Consider the following 20519-nt stretch of genomic DNA (forward strand, 5'->3'; position numbering starts at 1 on the left):
TACCCTCCACCTTCCGTGACTCGGATCTGGCTCCTCCCGGAGCACGGGGCCCTTGTGTACTTATATTCACAAAGGCCCTGCAATTGCTCTGTTCCACCACAGGGTTTCCCCGACATTCACTTGAAGCTGCTACACATCACCATTATTCTCACCTACCCTGCTTTTTATTTAAGTTGCGGGCTTCAGGTCTTAGCGAAATAGCAAGCTCCGTGGGGAGATCAATAAAGCTGTGAATGGAATTATTCCGGTAGTATAACCAAAGGCAAGTTCATGTGCCTATCGCACCTTGAGGCCAGACAAACTGAAAGGTCAGAGTTTGGAGCAGAGGAAGGTTTATTGCAGGGCCGAGCAAGGAGGACGGGGTGGTTCATGCCCAAGAAAACCCTCAACTCCTTGCTCGGTCCTGCAATAAACTTTTCTTTGCTCCGAATTCTGACGTTTCGGTTTGTTTTGGCCTCATGGTGCGGCGGGCACACAAACTTGCCTTCGGTAACAGTAGCAATAGGAGTTTAAAGCCAGAGGTGACTATGAGATTGATTATAAGCCTTCCAAGAACTCACAGAAATCTTGGAGAGGGTTTCGGCATTCCACTGGAGGTAGAAAGGGAGTTTCTGGGACAAAAGGCCACCAGGTTCCATATGTTAATAACAACGATGACAACTACTGCTGCTACTTCAGGTTTTGAGCCCCACCTTTGCACCAGAGCTGTCCTTTGTGCCGTCTACCTTCCGGCCTTTACTCCTGACCATCCCCACCCTCCACCGCCAATCCAAAGTCAATATTCTAATCAAGTTACATTATTTACTTCCCTGCTTAAGACTCTTTGGCCTTACAGTTAAAGTTCAGACTCCTTAGCATGAGAGGACTATTGGGCTTCAAGATTGACTATTCCAGTTTTATCTTTGGCTGCTCCCTATTGGCATTCTACAGTCATATGGAACTATTTACACAACTTGTTTAAAAATAAATAAAACTCCCTTTGTGCACCTACATGCCCAATAGAGCATATATTTCCTTTGTCCTTTTCTGCTATATTTCGTCTACATTTCTACTATGCCACTTTTCATCCCACACTGCTTGTATTTCTTTACCTGTCTTTCCCTCTGACTAGACTTTGGAGGCCCTGTGGTAGAACTATATCTTACTTATCTTCAAATTCACTTTGTTTATTCGTTTAGTCAACAGATATTTATTTAGTATCTACATATTTAGTATTTATTTAGTGTCTATCACTACCAGGCTCTAGGGAGTCAATAACACTTAATTCTTACAGACAATTTCTAACAGAGCCTCAGTACTATCTACAGCAAGCAGGCACTTAATAAATGTATACTGAATAAATTAATAAATTAACTTGTTCTGAGTGGTAGGCCACCACATTCTCTTCCAAGGATAACTCTGGACAAGAGCATTTATAGACACTGGTATAATTATTTTCTTCTCTTCTGGCCCTAGTTTTACTTCAGTAACATCATTTTATACAGAAGTCAGCCAGCTTTTTGTGTAAGAGGCTAGACAGTAAATAGTTTCGGCAGTGGGACTATGTGACCTTTGTTGCAGCTACCCAGCTCTGCCTACTCAACTCTGTGGCTTTCATAAGCAGACACAGACAATAATTAAATGAATTAGGGTGGCTGCGTGCCAATAAAACTTAAGGTATAAATGCTGAAATCTGGAGTCGATTTTCATGAGCGACGAACTATCACTCTTCTTTTAATTTTTTCAACCATTCAAAATGTAGAACTGTTCTTAGCTTTTGAGTCCTACAGAAACAGGTAGTGGAAAGATTTGGCCTCCAGGCTGTAGTTTGCTGGCATACGTTTTAGAAAATTCCTAATTCCCCCTCTCTCTTCTTATGGAGAACTATCTCTGTTGGAGTTTGAATAGAAAAGGCATTTTCTTCACAAAGCATTAATGTTATCAATATATTCATTTAAGTCACAGCAGCATCAAGCCCACGGACCAGAAGCCCACTGAGCCAGTGGATAAGATACACAGTGAGGTTGTGCTGCCCACACAACACAGTCCCAAATGCCATGAAATCAGCGGGCTGCAGTTCCGGAGAAGCCAGGGCACCTCCCTCCCCACGCAGACCTCAAGCATCCCTAACTGGCAACCCCGCCAGGGGCCGACTTCCCGGGCGGGCTTCGGGACGGCGCAGCCGCACTGGTGCCGCCTTCCCACCAATCTCGACCCTCGACGCGTTCCGTTCGTGCGTGGAGGAGCCGGGCGGGAGGAGAGGCCGCTCCGTGGGCAGGGGCTGCGGCGCGCCCAGCGGCCGGGCCCAGCGACGGCGCGGATGGCGGACTCGCAGCTGTTCTGCGTGGCCGAGGAGCGCAGCGGCCACTGCGCCGTGGTGGACGGAAACTTCCTCTACGTGTGGGGGGGCTACGTGGTAAGGGGAAGAGGCGGGACGGGGCGGACTCGCGCCGAGGCCGAGCGGCTGCCCAGCGCCCGCCCACACTCGGCCCCGAGGCGGGGGCCGGGCCGGGGGCGGCCCGGCGCGCCCGGCGCCCCCCGCGCCCCGCCCCTCCGCCGTCGGCCGCTCTGCTCGCCGCGCCAGGGCTTGACGCCGCCCCGCGGCTGCTTCCACTGGGAAAGCCTTCTAAGCCCCGCGCCGGGGCTCTTCCCACTCTCCAGTCCCCCTCTCCTCGCGGCTGGCCGACAACCCCCGCTGGCCCAGCACTAAGTCAGTTACTGCGCGACTGATGATCGTTTTTCAGTGCTTGCGCAGACTTAAAAGCCCATCGAGGACGCCGTGCTGTATTAGTTTGTAAATATTTCCTTATTCCCGCGGCGAGTTCCGAAATATCGGGAACACTGAAGCATTTAAGAATTTCTAAGTAAATTTTAGTGGCCTTCCTTTACCAATGGGTAATTACGAATTTTTTTTCGAGTCTCAGAACAGACTTATATTGACAACAATATACTTAAGAGTATGATGCTTGAAAATTCTTATATGACAGTGGAGGTTTGAATATATATATTTGTTTTGTTTCTATAATCAGGATAATAAAATCAAAGATTCTAAAGATGGAAAACAGTTAAGAAATATATGACAACCCCTTTGGTTTACAGATTTTTTTTTTCAAAGCGAGCCATCTGGAGTTCTACTGGAGGTAGAACGTACATTTTTCTGACTGACTCGATACTATTACGTGACAGATGTAACATGACTCAATCGCTCACTGAAATAAAGTGCATACTATATATGTTAAATGATTCTCAGATCCAAGTTGGTTTTTGTTGTTTTGTTTGTGTGTTTATTTTTAATTTGATTCAGTATCAGGATGGGAAAATTAGAACTCACATTTGAGTGCCTACTATACGTGGCATGTGCTAGGAAATCTCACAACCCTAATCTTGTATAATCCTTACCGTTATCTTGTAAGGTAAGTAATATCCCCATTTTAAAAATAAGAAAGATGAATCAGTAAGAGTAAATAATTTTAATGATCATTTTTACCTCAAGGGCAGCGGATTCCAACCTAGGTATATTGGATTTCCAAAGGCTATTTTTTCTAGGATCAACTAGCATTAAGTAGGTGACTGCTTTCTGAAGGTCTAATGTTTCCACCACTTGGTCCGAACGAAAAAGTAGTCTCGATATAATGATGGTTTATGCAGAAGAAATGTTTTGATTGTTTTTGAGCTCTGCCGCTTCAAGATGTAAAGGTGTCAAACATCATATGCTACATTGATTCTTAATATTGTAAAAGTTAAATGAAAGAAAATCTACTTAAAATAGTTCTCTGTAATGTATCTGGTGACAGTATAGATTTCTTTTGGGCCCATAACTGAAATGTCTGAATTTTTTACCTAATTTTAATCTTGAAAAAAATTGTGTGATTGATAAGATTCCAGGTCTCTAGCTGATAGTGAATAGAAATACTTATTTGCCTACTACTGATTGATCCAAAGAGTAAATGCTATAAGAACTACCCCGGCAAGTACCACACAGATTTAGATCAAGTCTACTACTTTTTAAATTCCAGGGATTGTCAGCACTTAAAATATGTCTAAGGCATGAGTGGAAGGGAAGGGAGAGTGGGAGGCAGAAAAGAAGACATGGCAGATCATGAGAAAATGTAGAATCCTTTCAACATTTGTTATATTCAGATCCTTCTGAACAGCTAACAGACACGGGAATATGGAAGTAATCCAGTAGTCAGTAGTTAAGAACAATGGTCAGATGATTCCAGATTGTATGTTTCAAGCACAATTTTCCTCCTCATTAATACAGTGTGTATTAATATTGGCAAACGTATATCCTAAAACTTCAATGGCCCACATATGTCTGTCTAAATTACTTCCTACTCTATTGTTAAACATATTCTAAAGGACATTGTATCTGAAAATAATCCTACCTCTGGAAGTAAGAGCAGCAATGCTGAACAAAGTAAGTGTAAATTTTAATTGGTGCCAGAATATTCTTTTGCTCCTAGTTCTTTCATATCCTTTCCACATTACTCAGATTCATACAATGTAGTGTTGCCACTAGGAACCATTTAAAAGTTGTGAGTAGTTTTTTTCCAAAATTTGGAGAAGCACAGTGTTTTAGCATGTTTACAGATGGTACGCTCTTCTCTTAAGGCTTAATCATATAAACAGTTTTATTTCCATAATACAATTAATGTTAATACATTTTGCCCTTAAGTTTTCCTTATAGAAAGTATCTGCACAAGTCTGCTTAACTGTGTATTTTTGTTTTAATAATGACTTAAAGGGAAGAAGAATCAATTTAGAAAATGAAAAGGTTTGGAGACTTATAGTACTGGGTATTAAAACATATTATGATACTGTAATAATTAAGTCAGTGGTCTTGATGCTAGTTGAGATGGTATGATGAAATGGAAAAGAAACTACATAAACAGCCAAGCATGTAAGACTATTTTGTATATAAAAAGTAACATTTCAATTCTAGAAAAACAAGTGTTTATTCAATACATGATCCTGAGACAGTTGGAACATAGTGATAGTGGAGTTTTGGGATTCACAAATTAAGCTGTACAATACCAGCAGAAAATGTGTGATACTTGTAATATCTTGAGTTGGGAATAGAAAAATGAATTGGGAAAAAAACGATAAGGGAAAAATATTGGTAGATCAAAGTTCTAAAAAATTAAAATCTGTGCTTTCTAAACACCATAAAATGAGAAGGCAAACTGAGGAAGGTATTTGCAACATATATGATAGACAAAGGTTCTGTAAAAATAAAGTAATGGCTCTTGAAAAATGAGCAATTGATATGCACAAGCAATTTACAAAAGAAGAACTAGAAATGAAATAGGAATCAAAGAAATCCAGCTGAAAAAATGAAATTTCTCTTCTCCAGTTTGCAAATATTACAAAGAATTTTTGTGAAGAGCATGGGGAAGTGAATTATTCATGCACTGGTCATGGGAGCACAGATTTGTGTAACCTTTTTGAAGAGAAATTTAGCAATGTGTATTTAAAGCTGTAAGTGTGTATTTCTTTAACTTAGTAGTTCCGCATCATATATTCATAGTTGGTCACACATACACCAACCATGTTATGTGGAAGACATGTATTTTTAGATGCCCAGAATTTGAATCTCCTTCCTCTCGTAGTATCCCCCATTGAGTGAATCATGTTGGTGTATTTATTTTAGTTCTCTGAGTACCTTCCACCTACCTCGATAGAATCTATATTCTATAAAGGTAGAGATTTTGTTTTCCTGTTGTGTCCCCAGTGTCTAGAATTGGGCATAGCTCATAGTAGGTGCTCAATAGAAAAGAACCTGAGTGCCAGGTACTTATCCAGCCTCCCTTGCAGCTAGATTGTGAGCAAGTAGCTTGGATGCTGTTGGTTAGATTATCTGTGCTAGATTTGGACTCAGGAATAAAGATGTAAAAATTAGAACCTGAAGAGGATTCTTACCCAGCAGTAGGATTTGTAGGAGGATAAGGTACCCGGCAGAAAAGGCAGTGCTACAAGCTGTAGTGTGATGCTCACCAGTGCCTGCAGCAGTTAGCACACCAGACCTATTCTCAAGAAGGACTTAGACCTTGCTCCTCTTTACGTAGATCGGAGGCTGTTTCTCCAGCTTCCCTGATGATTCTGTGAGCTGCCTAGTGTTCATTTCTTAAAATTTTAATTTTTAATTTTAAAATTTCAAATGTATGTACAAAAGAATATGTAAAATAACTGTCATGTTTAACTTCCAGATTAAGAAATCAGCTAGAATCAGTACCTTAGAAGCTTCCTGTTTATCCTTCACTGATTGCGTTGTTCCTCCCACCCTCACAGGGTACCACTATCTTGATTTCTTGTTAATCACTATTTTCTTTATAGTTTTGCCACACATGCATCTGTTTCTGAACAATATATTATTTGGTTTTTGAATCATAGCATGTGTTTCTTTCATGACTTAATTCTTTTAGTTAACATTGTGTTTTTTAGATTCAGACATTGCTTGTATTCAGCTGGTATGCACTCAGATAGCTGTACCTGTGTTTACTTTGATGTTCATTCTGCTTGGTCAGTTTCTGTGCTGCCCAGTTATTAAATATTTTGAAAATCATCCCTAGATTCATTCATTCTATGTGTGTCCTGTATAATATAATAGTCTATTGTGTGAATTTAGTGCAATTTCTTATCTGTTCCACTATTGAATGTTTCAGGGGGTGTTTTTGGAATTGTAATCAGTGCTACATTGAGCATTCTTGGAACATGTCTCCTATTATACATGCAGAAGGGCGTGTACACTCTCCAGTACACATACCAAGGAATGGACTGCTGGGTCACTTGGTACACACAACTCCAGATTTACTTGGAAATGTCAGTGTTGCCAAAATGTTTGTATCAATTTACACTCCCACCAGCCTCCTCCTTGCTCCACATCCTTGACAACATTTGATACCATCTGGCCTTAAATTTTTTGCCAACCCAGTGAGTGTGACATGGTATTATTTCACTGTGGTTTTTGTTTGCTTTCCTTGATTTCTAATAAAATTGAGTGTCTTTTGATAGCTTTATTGACTATTAGTGTTTCCTTTTCTGCAAATACGCTGGTTTATGTCTTTTGCTCATTTGTCTGTTGAGTTGTCTTTTTATTACTGACTTACAGAAATTCTTTATATAGTTGTATGAGTTAAATATGTCTTCTCAGTTTGTAATTTATCTTTGTACTTTCTTGATGATTGTCTTTTGTTCAACAGGTCTTAGTTTTTCCCCCTCCTTTTTCAGTTTTATCAGGTAGAATTATTACAGTCTGACTGCACATACACATTATATTGCATGTGAATACATATATACAGTATACTGCACATTTTTGTAGTTTACATACATGTACTAATTATTGCTTCTAAGAACAGGTTAGATCTTTAGCTTTTTAAACTTACATAGTTATCAAAGAACAGGTCTTAGTTTTGATTTCAGTCTTTTCCTTGATGTTTTGTGCTTCCTGCATCTTAAGAAATCTTTCCTAATGTGGAGATCATAAAGTCTCCTATATTGTCTTCTAAATAATTTTCAGTTTTGCCTTCTATGTTTTAATTTTTATTTTTAATTTGAAATTTGTTGTTTGGTTGGTTGGTTTAATGTAGGGATCCGATTTCATTGTATTTTCAATATGAATAACCAGTTGTTCTTGTGTCATGTTAAATAGTCCCCCCTCTTTCCCTGCTAACATGCAAACTCAGTCTGCCACACATTGAAGTTTTCATGTATGTGTGATCTGTTTCTTGGTTCTTTATTCTGTCCTTTTGGTCTGTTTGTATATTCTTGTGACAGAACCACAATATCTAAATGACAACAGCTTTACTAGAAGTATAAATGTTGGGTGGGGAAAGCGTCATCCCCATTCTTGTTCTTGTTCTTCAAGAATACTGTTTAGGGCTGTTTGTTCTTTTATATACTTATTCTTTACTATTTTTTAATTAGAGTAAAATATATAAAACAATTTTCCATTTTAACCAGGTTAGTATACAATCTGGTGGCATTAATTACATTCACAATGGTGTACAATGTTACCACTACCTAGTTCCATAACTCTTTATTACTCCAAACAGAAACTCTGTTCCTGTTACGCAGTAACTCTCCCTCCCTGCTTCCCACTGGGCACCCCTCCTACCCCAACCCCCAGCCCCCCACCCCCATCCTCCACCCCCACACCATGCCTGGTAACTTCTAATATTTCTGTCTTTATGAATTTGCCTTTTTCTAGAGGTTTCATATAAATGGAATCACACAATGTTTGTCTTTTTGAGTCAGGCTTATTTTGCATGATGTTTTCAAGCTTCATCTATGTTGCAGTATGTATCAGCACTTCATCCTTTTTTAAGGTGAATAAGATTACATTGTATGCATATACCACATTTTGTTTATCCATTCATCTGTTGTTGGGACACTTGGGTTGTTGGCACCTTGTGTGTTGTGAATAATGCAGATATGAAGATTAGTATCTGAGCCCCTATTTTCAATTCTATTGGGTACCTAGGAGTGAAATTGCTGGGTCATATGGCTACTCTACATTGAACTTCCAGAGGAACAGCCAAATTGTTTTCTACAGTGCTTCCTTATTTGTATAAACTTTAGAATCAGATTGTCAAATAAACTACTCTATTGGGATTTTATGTTTTTCTACTCAATCTTTAGATCATTAAAGGGTGATAGACATGAAACTGAGACTTCAAATCCAAGTATATAGTATATCTCTCTATTAAGGACTTTGTGATGTCTTTCAATAAAGTTTTTTAGTCTCTTCTTAGGAATCTTGTACATGTTTTGTTGAGTTTATTCTTAGGTTGTTTGTATTTTTATTGTTAATTTTTTAACAATAAAATTTCTTGATTGTTGCTAGTGTTTTGAAATACAGTTGACTTTTGAATATTTTTGATTATGGTAAGCTTTCTCAACTTACATTAATTCTCATAATTTATCTGTTAATTATCTTTTTTATTTTCTATGTAGTCACATAATCTAAAAGTGATGACAGTTTTGTTTCTTCCATCTTAATCTTTATTCCTTTTTTCTTTCCTTTTCTTTACTATACTGGTGGACCTAAAGTACAGTGTTAAACAGAAACCTTTTTTATTTTTCCTTGCTTCTAATCTCAGAGGGATTGTTTTCAACTATTAACCATTAAGTTTGATATTTGCTTTAGGGTTCTACTTGTTTATTTGTAGATGGCCTTTTTCAAATTAGGGATGTTCCCTTCTATCCAGTTTTCACTGAATGAATGTTGAATTTTGGAGAGTGACTTTTTTGTGTGTCATACAGAGCTAATCATATTTTTTCTCCTTTAATCTCTTAATGTGATGATTTATATAAGTAATTTTGTAATATTAAACCAGTGTTCCATTCCTTGGATTAAGCTCAAGTTAGTGTAATACTTTTTTTTTTTATACATCACTAGATCCTGTTTGCTAATTAGTTTTAAAGGCATTTTACATCTTTGCATAAGTGGATTGGGTAGTCTTCCTTCTTTTATGTCCTGGAATAGATTTTTTTTGAAGATTGAATTACTTGTTCTTTGAATGTTTAGAAAAACTCATCTGTAGAGCCATCTGGGCCCGGTACTTTGCGGGGGAGGTTTTAGACCTCCAATTCAATCTCTTTAAAGTTACGGGATTATTCTTATTTCCCTCACTGCCCCCTCCAGCCCCAGGAGTCTATTTCATTTAGGTTTTAAAGTTCATTGGCATAAACTCAAATTGCTCATAAAACTATTTTAATCTCTGTAGTAACTATAGATAAGGCCCCCTTTCCATTCCTAAAATTGTCAAGTGATGCTTCACTTCCTTCCCCGCCCCCTTGAGTAATCTTGACAGACGTTTTGTAGCCTTCAGAAACACTAGCTTTTGGTTTACTTGATTCTCTCTATCGTATTTTTTTTTTCATTAATGTCTATTCCTTTTTATTTCCTCCTACACTTTATGGGTTTATTGTGCTGTCACTTCTTGAACTTCTGAAGTTGGATGCTCAATTCATTCTTTCTGAGACTTAAGACTACGTTTTTGGGTGTATATGAATTTAGAATTCTTATACCTTTCCAGTTAATCAAACACTTCATTATTTTGTAATGATCCTCTTTATCTGTAGTAATGTTATTTGCCTTGAAATCTATTTTGCTAGTGATAATACAGCTACACTAGCTTTATTTGGCTAGTATTTGCATGGCATATCTTTTCCCACTCTCTGATGGAAACTTTGTGTATCTGTATATTTTAGATATGTGTCTTATAACCTGAAAATAACTGGATCTTATTTTTATCCAGTCTGACTTTATCTGGAGAGTTCAGCTTATTTCTTCTTAATGTAATTCTGAAATATTTTTTCATCAAATGTGTTTTATGTTTGCTGCTTTCCATTTCTCCTCCTCCTCTTTCATTAACTTTCTCATTTTGAGGATTGTTTGAGGAGTTTTCTGTTTCTTTCCATTTTTTTTCTTTGTATAGAAATTAGATGATTTATTTCTTGTCATCTGGTGGCTACTCTATTTCAGTATGAATCTTTCAGAGAATTCAAAGTTAATGATTTTACTTCTTTCCATAGGGTTCTAGTACTTTAGGAACTTTTAAGTCTGATCATCCTTTCCCCCTAGTTAGTCCTATCCTGTTCTCCCCACCTCAAATTAGGCATCAAAAAAAGGCTAGCCATATTTTTTATATGTTTAAATTTACCCACACACTTTACCAGTATCTTGTTGTAATATTGCTTGTTGCATTTCAGATGTTTAATTTTGATCATTTTTCTTTTGGACTACATCTTTTAGAATTTCTTTAAGGGATTGTCTGTTACTGGCCAGCTGTCTCAACTTTTGTTTGAAAATTTCTTTCCTTGATTCTTAAAAGATCATGTCACTTGGTATAGAATTCCAGGTGGACAGCTACTATCATTAAGCACATTGGCTAATTTTATTTAGTCTTGCGTTGTGGCTAATGAGAAGTCAGTCATTAGTTTTCATTCATTTGAAGGTGATCTGTCTTTTCTCCAGCAGTTTTAAAGAATGTATCTTTTTCTTTGGTATATAGTTTTATTATGATGTATGTAGGTATGGATTTCTATTTATTTATCCTGCTTGGAACTTGTTAGGACTTCCTAGATCTCAGGATTGATGACTTCCAACAATCTTGAAAAACTCTCAGGCTTTGTCTCTTCAAATACTGCCTCACCCTCGTTCTCTCTATTACACCCTAGTGTGATTCTGGTTAGACTTAGTTCTCTCTCCTCCTCCATGTCTCTGAACTTCTTTTTTATATATTCCATCTCTCTGGGCTGTGTTTCTGAATGAATCAGTTCACTAATTCTCTTTTTTAGGGTGACCTTGACAAGAGCAATTCTAGTGAAATGAATCTGGGTTGATTAGTCTGGATTAGTGAGGTAATGAGAGGTGCAGTAATGGAGACTTCCACTACAGTTAACTCAGTATGGAAGTTTTGTTGTGAAGGGCACAGAAAATAAGAGAAGGGGTTATGGAAGAGTTTTTTTGTTTTTAAAAAGATGAGTAATATCAAGGAATGTTTAGGTACTGATAAGAATGATCTAGTAGAGAAGGAAAAATGGATGATGGAGGAAAGAAGGGATAATTTAGGAGTAAAATTGCTTAGAAAGTAAGAAGGAACTAGGTCCAAATTTTTCAGTTCTATGTTTCATTTGTGTTTTTGCAATACCCCTTTTAAAGATTAGTGAAAGGGACTTTTCTTTTCATGAGATGAGCATGCATTCAGTTTAACAGGTAATATTGATGTACCCATTCACTCACTCAATCCACAAATACATGCCTTTTATGTGCAAGTCACTATGCTAGATTCTGGGAACAGAATTACAACAAAATAAACACTATCTATGCACTCATAAAGCATATACCATGGTGGTGGTGGTAGCTGGGTATCAGACTAAGGACTTGGAAGGGGAAGGACAGGGCTTATGAGAGTATTTAACAGGGACCTTAATCCCTTAACCTTATTCTGGGAGATTAGAGAAGTAACATTTAAAGTGATTCCCAAAGAAAGAGTAATTAGCCAGGCAGATACTGGGAGAGCATTCCAAGAAGAGAGAAGAACATAGATGAAGGTCTTACTGCAGCAAGGAACTTTCATGGGTTTAGAAACTGAAAGAAGACAGGAGCATAATGAGTGAAAGGCAAGAACTTTGGAGGGATAACAGGTCCGGTATAGCCCAGAACCATAAGGATTGTAGACTATCCTGAGAGCAATAGGGAAGCATTGAAGGGACCTAAGCAGAATAGTGACAAAATCTATTTCCAGACTATTTCTGTTGTAAAAGGTGTGCGCCATGAGGCTTCTAGAGCCTGATGCCATTAAACCTTAGACTCATACAATTAACTTCCCTTCTTAAAATTATTTACTTACTTAGCCATCGAATATGATTTCCTCAGTCAGACATGAGTGGAAGTTTCCTTAGAATTAATAGAATGGTTTTCTGCAGTGTGTGTGTGAGAGAGAGAGAGTGGGGAAAAAGAGAGATACAGACACAGATGGACCTGGTAGTCAATATACTATTTTAAAAATTAAACTAATATAGCAGTGAGAAAATTACTTAAGTTTTCTTAGCATGTTAATAATTTATGCATTATACACTCTTAGAAATTCTTAAACTGACATCTTTTTTTTTTAAACAGGGGGAGGTAATTAGCTTTAATTAATTAATTTATTTTAATGGCGGTACTGGGGATTGAACCCAGGACCTCGTGCATGCTAGGCATGTGCTCTACCACTGAGCTACAGCCTCCCCCATGTCTTTTTTTTTTTTAATACCTTTATTGTGGTACTTAAACTGATGTATTTTAAAACTAGCTATTTTTGTGTTATTTTATAGATTCTAAGTAATCACGACAGATTTGTGTAAGCATTTATTTTAACCCCTAAGTTTTTAAACATAAAGAAAGTTGTTATTCTATTCTTATTTCTCTTTTCATCATAAATGTCAGAATGTACTATTCTATTTATGTTATCAGCTTCTTCAGAAATTACTCCGATTCCTAGTTGTCATTTTGACTAGCTAAATTTATCTCGATCCTTAGATTCTATATTTAATGAACACTATGCCTTGGACATAGTAGGCACTCAAAAAATATATTCAGTGAGTCAAGGTATATGACACAGTAGTCTTAATTATACTTCATAAAAATTTCCTTTCTTAATGCCTTCCCTTCACCCCAAACTTACTGCCCTTTTCTGACATTCCTTTTCTTCCTGGAGTCATAGTCTTCAATATTCTGCTCTAATATTATTATTTTGCTATTTTCCCTTACTTGAAATCCCTTCCTCAGGTTTAACTGCCCTGAGTCTTCTTGAGACTCATGTACTTGCTATTTTGAATTCTAAACCCTTATTGTTTGCCCACTTCCTCTTGGAAAATGTCTCTCTTCCCCTTCTCTTTTGATCTACCTTAATTTCTGTTGAAAAAAACGTCTTTGAGGCTGTGGATGGTTTTTTGTTTTGTACTATTTTCATTGCAGTTTTCCCATCCTGAGGAACTATTTAGTTGTTGCTTGTAATTAATAAACATAATTTTATGTATTCTATGTTTTTAGTCTATTGAAGACAATGAAGTGTATTTGCCTAATGATGAGATTTGGACCTATGATATTGATAGTGGGTTGTGGTAAGTAATTTTAAATTGCAGAATGTCTGATCTAAATATCTTTTATAAATGTTTTCATAGACTACAGGGAATTTGAGACCATACTAAGAACATACTACAACATTGTACTCTCTCTCTTTTCTTGTCTTTTAATGCTTTAATCTCTCTGGCTCTTCCTTTCCCCAGCTCCCTTTGTCTCTCCATTGTTTGTCCTTTTACCATTCCTCTCAAGGCTAAGGCTGTCTCTAAAGACTTTGTTCTACTAACTGATTCCCAGTTCTGATGAGACATGAAGACTCTGTGATTTTTTTTTTCCCAGTAGGTTGAAAAATCTTTACCGTGGGTCTTCTTACAGTTTTTACAGTATTGGCTGCTATTACCTTTTAATTGTAATTGCCAGTGACAACTTTCATGGAAAAAGTACTCATGGAGCTCAAAGTGAATTATAATTTGCCTACCTGGAGAGTTACGGAATTCCATGTTATTCTTGCTGCAGGACCATGCACCTCATGGAAGGAGAGCTCCCTACCTCCATGTCAGGAAGCTGCGGTGCCTGCATTAATGGAAAGCTGTACGTTTTTGGAGGATATGATGACAAAGGATACAGCAATCGAGTAATTTTTTTTTTTTCAATTCAGGAGTGCAGAAAAATGTAATGTTTAATGTATCACTTCATCTCACAAGTTTACAAATACTTTAATAAGAAGACATCTGTACAAAAGCTTGAGTTTATGATGAAAAGGTTTTCAAGATAGAGTGAAATGCAGCAGTTGTGCCCTCTCCTCTGTCGTGTCTTTCTGCTTCAGACCGAGCTACACACTTAGCTGATATCCATAGGGCAAGAATGTGATGGAGAAAGATCCATTTCAGTATGTTTTATAAATTATTTTTGCTTCTAAAAGATGGTCTCATTTTCATTAACTCTACAATTTAAAACTTTTTACCTTTTAATTAGAAAAAAAGTAATATTATTAATTTTTGGATCACATATCCCTCTGACATATATTTAATTTTCCGATGCCCTGTCTGCTAATGGTGTTCTCCTCTTTTAAAAGCTTTATTTTGTTAATCTGAGAGCAAGAGATGGAACCTACGTTTGGGAAAAAATCACCAGTTTTGAAGGTCAGCCACCCACACCACGTGATAAACTTTCCTGCTGGGTATATGAAGACAGGTAATGCATCAAAATCATCTCATTAACTGCACTCAGGGAAAGATGATAGCTTGTGACCAAAATTGAGAAAGCTTGAAAAATCTGAATTTTTTTCAAGATATAGTTACAAACTTGTTTTGACACTGGTGGTGAGGGCAGTTTTGAACCCTGGATAAGAGCCATGTCATAAAAATAAACATGGTGGAAGCAAGCATTTGGTTTTTTGTTAAATTACTCTATTATTTAATTTAATTTTCTGAATAGTTAATATAGTCACATGGTTAAAAAATCAAAACCATATTAAAAAGTACACAATGAAAAGTCTGGCTCCCACTCCTGTCCCCATCACCCTGTTCCCACCCCACACAAGCACAAATAGCTACTTTTACTAATATCTTTTATATTCTTATAGCAGTGGTTCCCAAATTTGTCTGCCATAGGAATAATCTGGGAATCTTTTGAAAGCTCTGGAGCCCAGGTGATACCCAGACTAATTAAATTACAGTCACTGGGGGTATGACTTTTTAAAGCTTCTTGGGTGATTCCAAGATGCAGGCAAGTTTGGAAACAGCTTCCATCAGTGTTACTTTATGCAGATAGAAGCAAATACATACAAACATATGGGGGGATGGATGTTTATACATATTGCTCTTTTCTGCCTGCTCCTTACACAAATGTCAGCACACTCTGTACACTCTTCTGCATCCTGCCAATTCTTTTACTCAGCAGTATACCTTGGAGAACTTTCATCTTTCTGTATCTTTAGTTAGAAAGCTTATTTGTTTTTTGTTTGTTTGTTTGTCTTTACAGCTGCATAGTATTCTCCTGTGTGGGTATACCATGGTTTATTTAACCTTTCCCCTATAGATGAAACAACATTTGGATTATTTCCATTACTTTGCTATTACAAACTATGCTTTAATGAATATCTTTATGTGCATATACATATGATTGCATACCTATTTGTTGAATAAAATTTCAGAATTTGATTTCTGGGTCAAAGGGTAATACTATATAGTTGTGATAACTGTTTGCTTTGCTAGGGCTGCTGTGACAGAGTTCTATAAACTGAGTGACTTAAACAACAGAAATGTATTGTCTCATGGTTCTGGACGCTTAAAGTCTAAGATCAAGGTGTCAGCAGGGTTGGTTCATTCTCTGGGTTTTGAGGAAGAATCTCTTTCCTGCCTCTTCCCTAGCTTCTGGTGATCTGTTGGCCATCTTTAGTATGGAGAAGCATCACTCCGATCTGTGCCTTCATAGTCACATAACATCCTCTCTGTGTGTGCTTGTCTGTCTCCAGATTTTCCCTTTTTGTAAGAACACAAGAACTTCCCTTTTGTAAGAAGTCATATTGGATGAGGGCCTACCCTAATGACTTCATTCTCACTTGAGTGCCTCTATAAAAATCCTGTCTCTAAATAAGGTCACCTCCTAAGACACGGGATTAGACTTCAACATATGCTTTTGGGGGAGGGGGGTGCGATTCAATCCATAACATTAGATTTTGCCAACTTTTCCTCCAAAAATTGTGCCATTTTACATCATCAACAGTGGAGTGCCTCTTTCTCCACAGGCTTCCCAAGAGTTTGCTGAGAAATTTGTTCTTCTGTTTGCCAAATTGATAGGTGAGGCATGATGTCTTAGTCTTATTTGAAATTTTGTACGTTTAAGGGCAATTTTTTTCTTTTCCTTTGAACTGAGAAAAATATCCTTTGCTAATTATTTTGTTTGATTGTTGGCATTTATAATCTTAATTTCTGGGAGTTATTTATATATAAAGAGATTAGTGTTTGGCTGTGATATGATATAAAAACATTTTTCCCGGGTTGTTATTTGTCTTTTGACTTTACTTTAAATGCATTTTGCATGTATTAAACAGCTTTTTAAAACTGTTATTTAGGTAAATTTATTTAGTAATTCCTTTTGTGGATTCTTGACTTTGAGTCAGTTTCAAAGGCTTTTTCCACTCCAGGATTATAAACTAATTCTCTTGTATTTTCTAGTACTTTGTCATTTTTAAAACCTGTAAATGGTATGAGATATGAACCCATTTGTATTTTATTGTTTATTTTTAAAATTTTATAACCAGTGGTTTGTACCTCTGAATCCCCTTCACCTATTTCACCCATCCCCCACCCCTCCCCTCTAGCAACCACTAGTTTGATCTCTGTATCTGCATTGTCATATTTGTCCTTTGTTTTAATTTTTAGATTCTACACATAAGTGAAAACATACAGTATTTGTCTTTCTCTGACTTATTTCACTGAGCAAAATACCCTCCAGGTCCGTCCATGTTGTCAAGAATGGCAAAATTCTATTCTTTTTTATGGATGAGTCGTATTCTATTGTATATTTATACCACATCTTCTTTATCCATTCATCTGTTGATGGACATTTAGGTTGCTTCCGTATCTTGGCTATTATAAATAATTCTACAATGATATTGAGGTGTATGTATCTTTTTGAATAAGTGTTTTCGTTTTCTTTGGTTAAATACTCAGCAGTGGTATTACTGGATCATATGGTAATTCTGTTTTTAGGGAACCTCCATACTGTTTTCTGTAGTGGCTGTTCTAATTTACATTCCCACCAACAGTACAGGAGGGTTCTCTTTTCTCCACATCCACACCAACAATTGTTATTTCTTGTCTTTGATTGTAGCCATTCTGACAGGTGTGAGGTGACATCTCATTGTGGTTTGGGTTTACATTTCCCTGATGATTAGTGATATTGAACATCGTTTCATGTGTCTGTTGCCCATCTGTGTATGTTCTTTGGAAATATGTCTATTCAGATCCTGTCCCCATTTTTTAAATCAGGTTTTTTTTTATTGATATTGAGTTCTATGAGTTCTTTATAGATTTTGTATATTAACCCCTTACTGGATATATTATTTGCAAATAGCTTCACCCATTTAGTCAGTTGCCTTTTGGAAAAGATGCTTGATATGATTTCAGTGTTCTTAAATTTATTGAGACTTGTTTTGTGGCCTAGCATGTGATCTACTCTGAAGAATGGTCCATGCGCACTTAAAAAGAATGTGTATGTTGCTGTGTGTGGTAAAATACGTATAACACAAAATGTGCCATTTTAACCATATTTAAGTGTACAATTTAATGGCATTAGTTGCATTCACAATGTTATGTGACCATCACCGTGATCAAGTTTCAAAACTTTTTCATCACTTCAAATAAAAACGATATACCCACTAAGTAATCCCTCCCCATTACCCCTTCTCCCCAGCCCCTGGTATCCTCTAATCTGCTTTTCATCCCCAGGAATTTACCTCTTATGGATATTTCATATAAGTGGAATCATACAATATTTGTTCTTTTGTGTCTGGCTGATTTCACTTAAAATGTTTTCAAGATTTACTAGGTTATAGTATGTATCAGAACTTCATTCCCCTTTAAGGCTGAATAATATCCCGTTGTGTGTATACATTACATTTTATCTCTCCATTCATCTGTTGGTAACACTTGGGTCGCATCTACTTTTTGGCTACTGTGAATAATGCTGCTGTGAATATTGGCTTACAAATCTTGTTTGAGTTACTGTTCTTAATTCTTTTGGATATGTACCTAAAAGTAGAATTGCTGGGTCATATGACAATTCTATGTTTAACTTTTTGAGGAGAACCAAACTGTTTACCACAGTAACTATGCCATTTTATATTCCACTGGCAATATATAAAGTTTCCAATATCTCCTTGCCAACTCTTGCTATTTTCTTTTTTTGTTTGTTTGTTTGTTTTTTAAATAACAGCCATTTTAGTGGGTGTGATGTGGTATCCACTGTAGTTTTGGTTTGTTTTTCCCCGGTGACTAATGACATTGACCATCTTTTCATGTATTTTTTTGGCCATTTGTATATCTTCTTTGGAGAAATGTCTATTCTAGTTCTTTGCCCATTTTTTAAAAAAAAATTGGATTGTTTTATCTTTTTATTATAGAGTTGTAGGAATTTTTTATATATTCTGGATAGTAAACCCTTATCAGATATATGTAGTTTTCTTTTCTTCTTGTGTTTTTGTCTGGCATCAGTATCAGAATAATGCTAGACTCATAGAATGAGTTAGGAAGTGTTCCCACCTCTTCAGTTTTTTGAAAAGTTTGAGAAGGGATGGTATTAATTCTTTAAATATTTGATAGAATTTGCCACTGAAGCCATCTGGTCCTGGGCTTTTCTTTGTTGGGAGATTTTTGGATTACTTATTTAATCTCCTTATTTCTTAGAGGTTTATTCAGATTTTCTATTTTTTCATGAGCCATTTTTGGTATTGTGTGTTTTTCCAGGAATTTTTCTGTTTCATCTAGTTTATGGAGTCTGTTGGCATACAGTTTTTTATATAATAATTTTTATTTCTGTAATGTTAATAGCAGTGTCCCCTCTGTCATTCCAAATTTTAGTAATTTGAGTTTTTCTCTACTTTTTTTTTTTTAGTCATCTAGCTAAAGGTTTGTCAGTTGATATTTTCAAAGGCCGAACTTTGGTTTCATTGTTTTTCTCTATTGTTTTTCTATTTCACCATTTTACTTATTTCCCCCTTAATTTTTATAATTTCCTTCTGTTATTGATGGGTTTAGTTTGGTCTTCTCATTTCTTAATATGTACAGTTATGTTACTGATTTGAGAGCTTTTTAAATTTGTAGGCATTTACAAGAGACCCTCTGAGCACCACCTTCACTCTATTCCTTAAGTTTCACTTTATTGTGTTTTCATTTTCATTCATTTTAAGATAATTTCTAATTTCCCTTGTGATTATTTCACTCATTGAGTTCACAGACTTTTCTTTCTTTCAGCACTTTAAAGATTTTTATTACTTTGCCTTTATTGTATCTCCATTTTTCTGGTGAGAAATTCACTCTCATTTGTGTTTGTGTTCCCCTATAAATATCTTTTATCTCTGGTTTTTCTTTATCTGTTCTTTGTTTTTGCTCCTCATTGATTTGATTAAAATGTGCCTACATGTAGTTTCCTTTATATTTATCCAGCTTGGAGTTTGCTGAGCATCTGCGGTTGGTGGGTTTATAGCTTTCATCAGTTTTAGGAATTCTCAGTAATTAACAAGTATTTCTTCTTCCCATTTATTTGCCTCTTCTCCTTCTGGGACTCCTCTTATATACACATGAGACCACATGATATTGTTCCACAGAGCTTGGGCTCCGTTTCTCCCCCCATTCTTTTCTTCTCTGTGTTTTAATTTGGATACTTTTTTTTTACCTATTGGCTTGTCTTCTAGTTCACTGATCTTTTCCATTGCTGTTTCCAGTTTCCTGTTATGGCTATCTAATGATTTTCTTTATTTCTGACATCTTATTTTGCATTTTTAACATTTTCATTTAGTTTGTTTTCATGGTTTTATGTCTCTGCCAGAATTACCCAGTTCTTCCTGCAAGTTGTCCACCTTTTGCAAACTGGTCTGTTAGCATTTTTACCATAGTTATTTTAAAGGCCATGTCTGATCATTCCAATATCTGGGGCACGTTGGGGTCAGCTTATATTGACTGTTTCCTCTCCTGATCATGGGTCACTTTTTTTGCCTTTTCCTATATTTTGTAATTTTTTTCATCATATGACAGACATTCTGTATGAAAGAACAGTAAAAATGGGAATAAATAATGGTTGTCTCCAGGAAAAGACATGCCCTTCCTTCCTTTTTCAGGCTGCTAGAATGGGAGTTAAATCAGTCTAATCTATAGTTAAGGTGTCTGGGCTTTGTTGCAGCTTTAGTTTGATTCAGTTTTACCACTGACTTTAAGTCTTCTGAGGCAGGATCAAGACTGTTCTT

General features: G+C 36.5%; 1 protein-coding gene across 2 annotated transcripts in view; it reads left to right on the plus strand.

The window, feature by feature from the left end:
• Window positions 1–2224: 2224 nt before the first annotated feature.
• The window catches only part of KLHDC1 (kelch domain containing 1), a 41732-nt gene continuing 23437 nt past the window's right edge, over window positions 2225–20519 (plus strand). For both annotated transcript variants that reach the window (XM_031453671.2, XM_031453672.2), the window contains exons 1-4: window positions 2225–2395; window positions 13523–13593; window positions 14069–14186; window positions 14628–14746. In XM_031453671.2, the coding sequence (XP_031309531.1) occupies window positions 2300–2395; window positions 13523–13593; window positions 14069–14186; window positions 14628–14746 (404 nt within the window). In that variant the 5' untranslated portion in view covers window positions 2225–2299. The remainder of the gene's footprint in view (window positions 2396–13522; window positions 13594–14068; window positions 14187–14627; window positions 14747–20519) is intronic.

Source organism: Camelus dromedarius, chromosome 5 (genome assembly GCF_036321535.1).
Source record: "Camelus dromedarius isolate mCamDro1 chromosome 5, mCamDro1.pat, whole genome shotgun sequence".
Lineage (NCBI taxonomy): Eukaryota > Metazoa > Chordata > Mammalia > Artiodactyla > Camelidae > Camelus > Camelus dromedarius.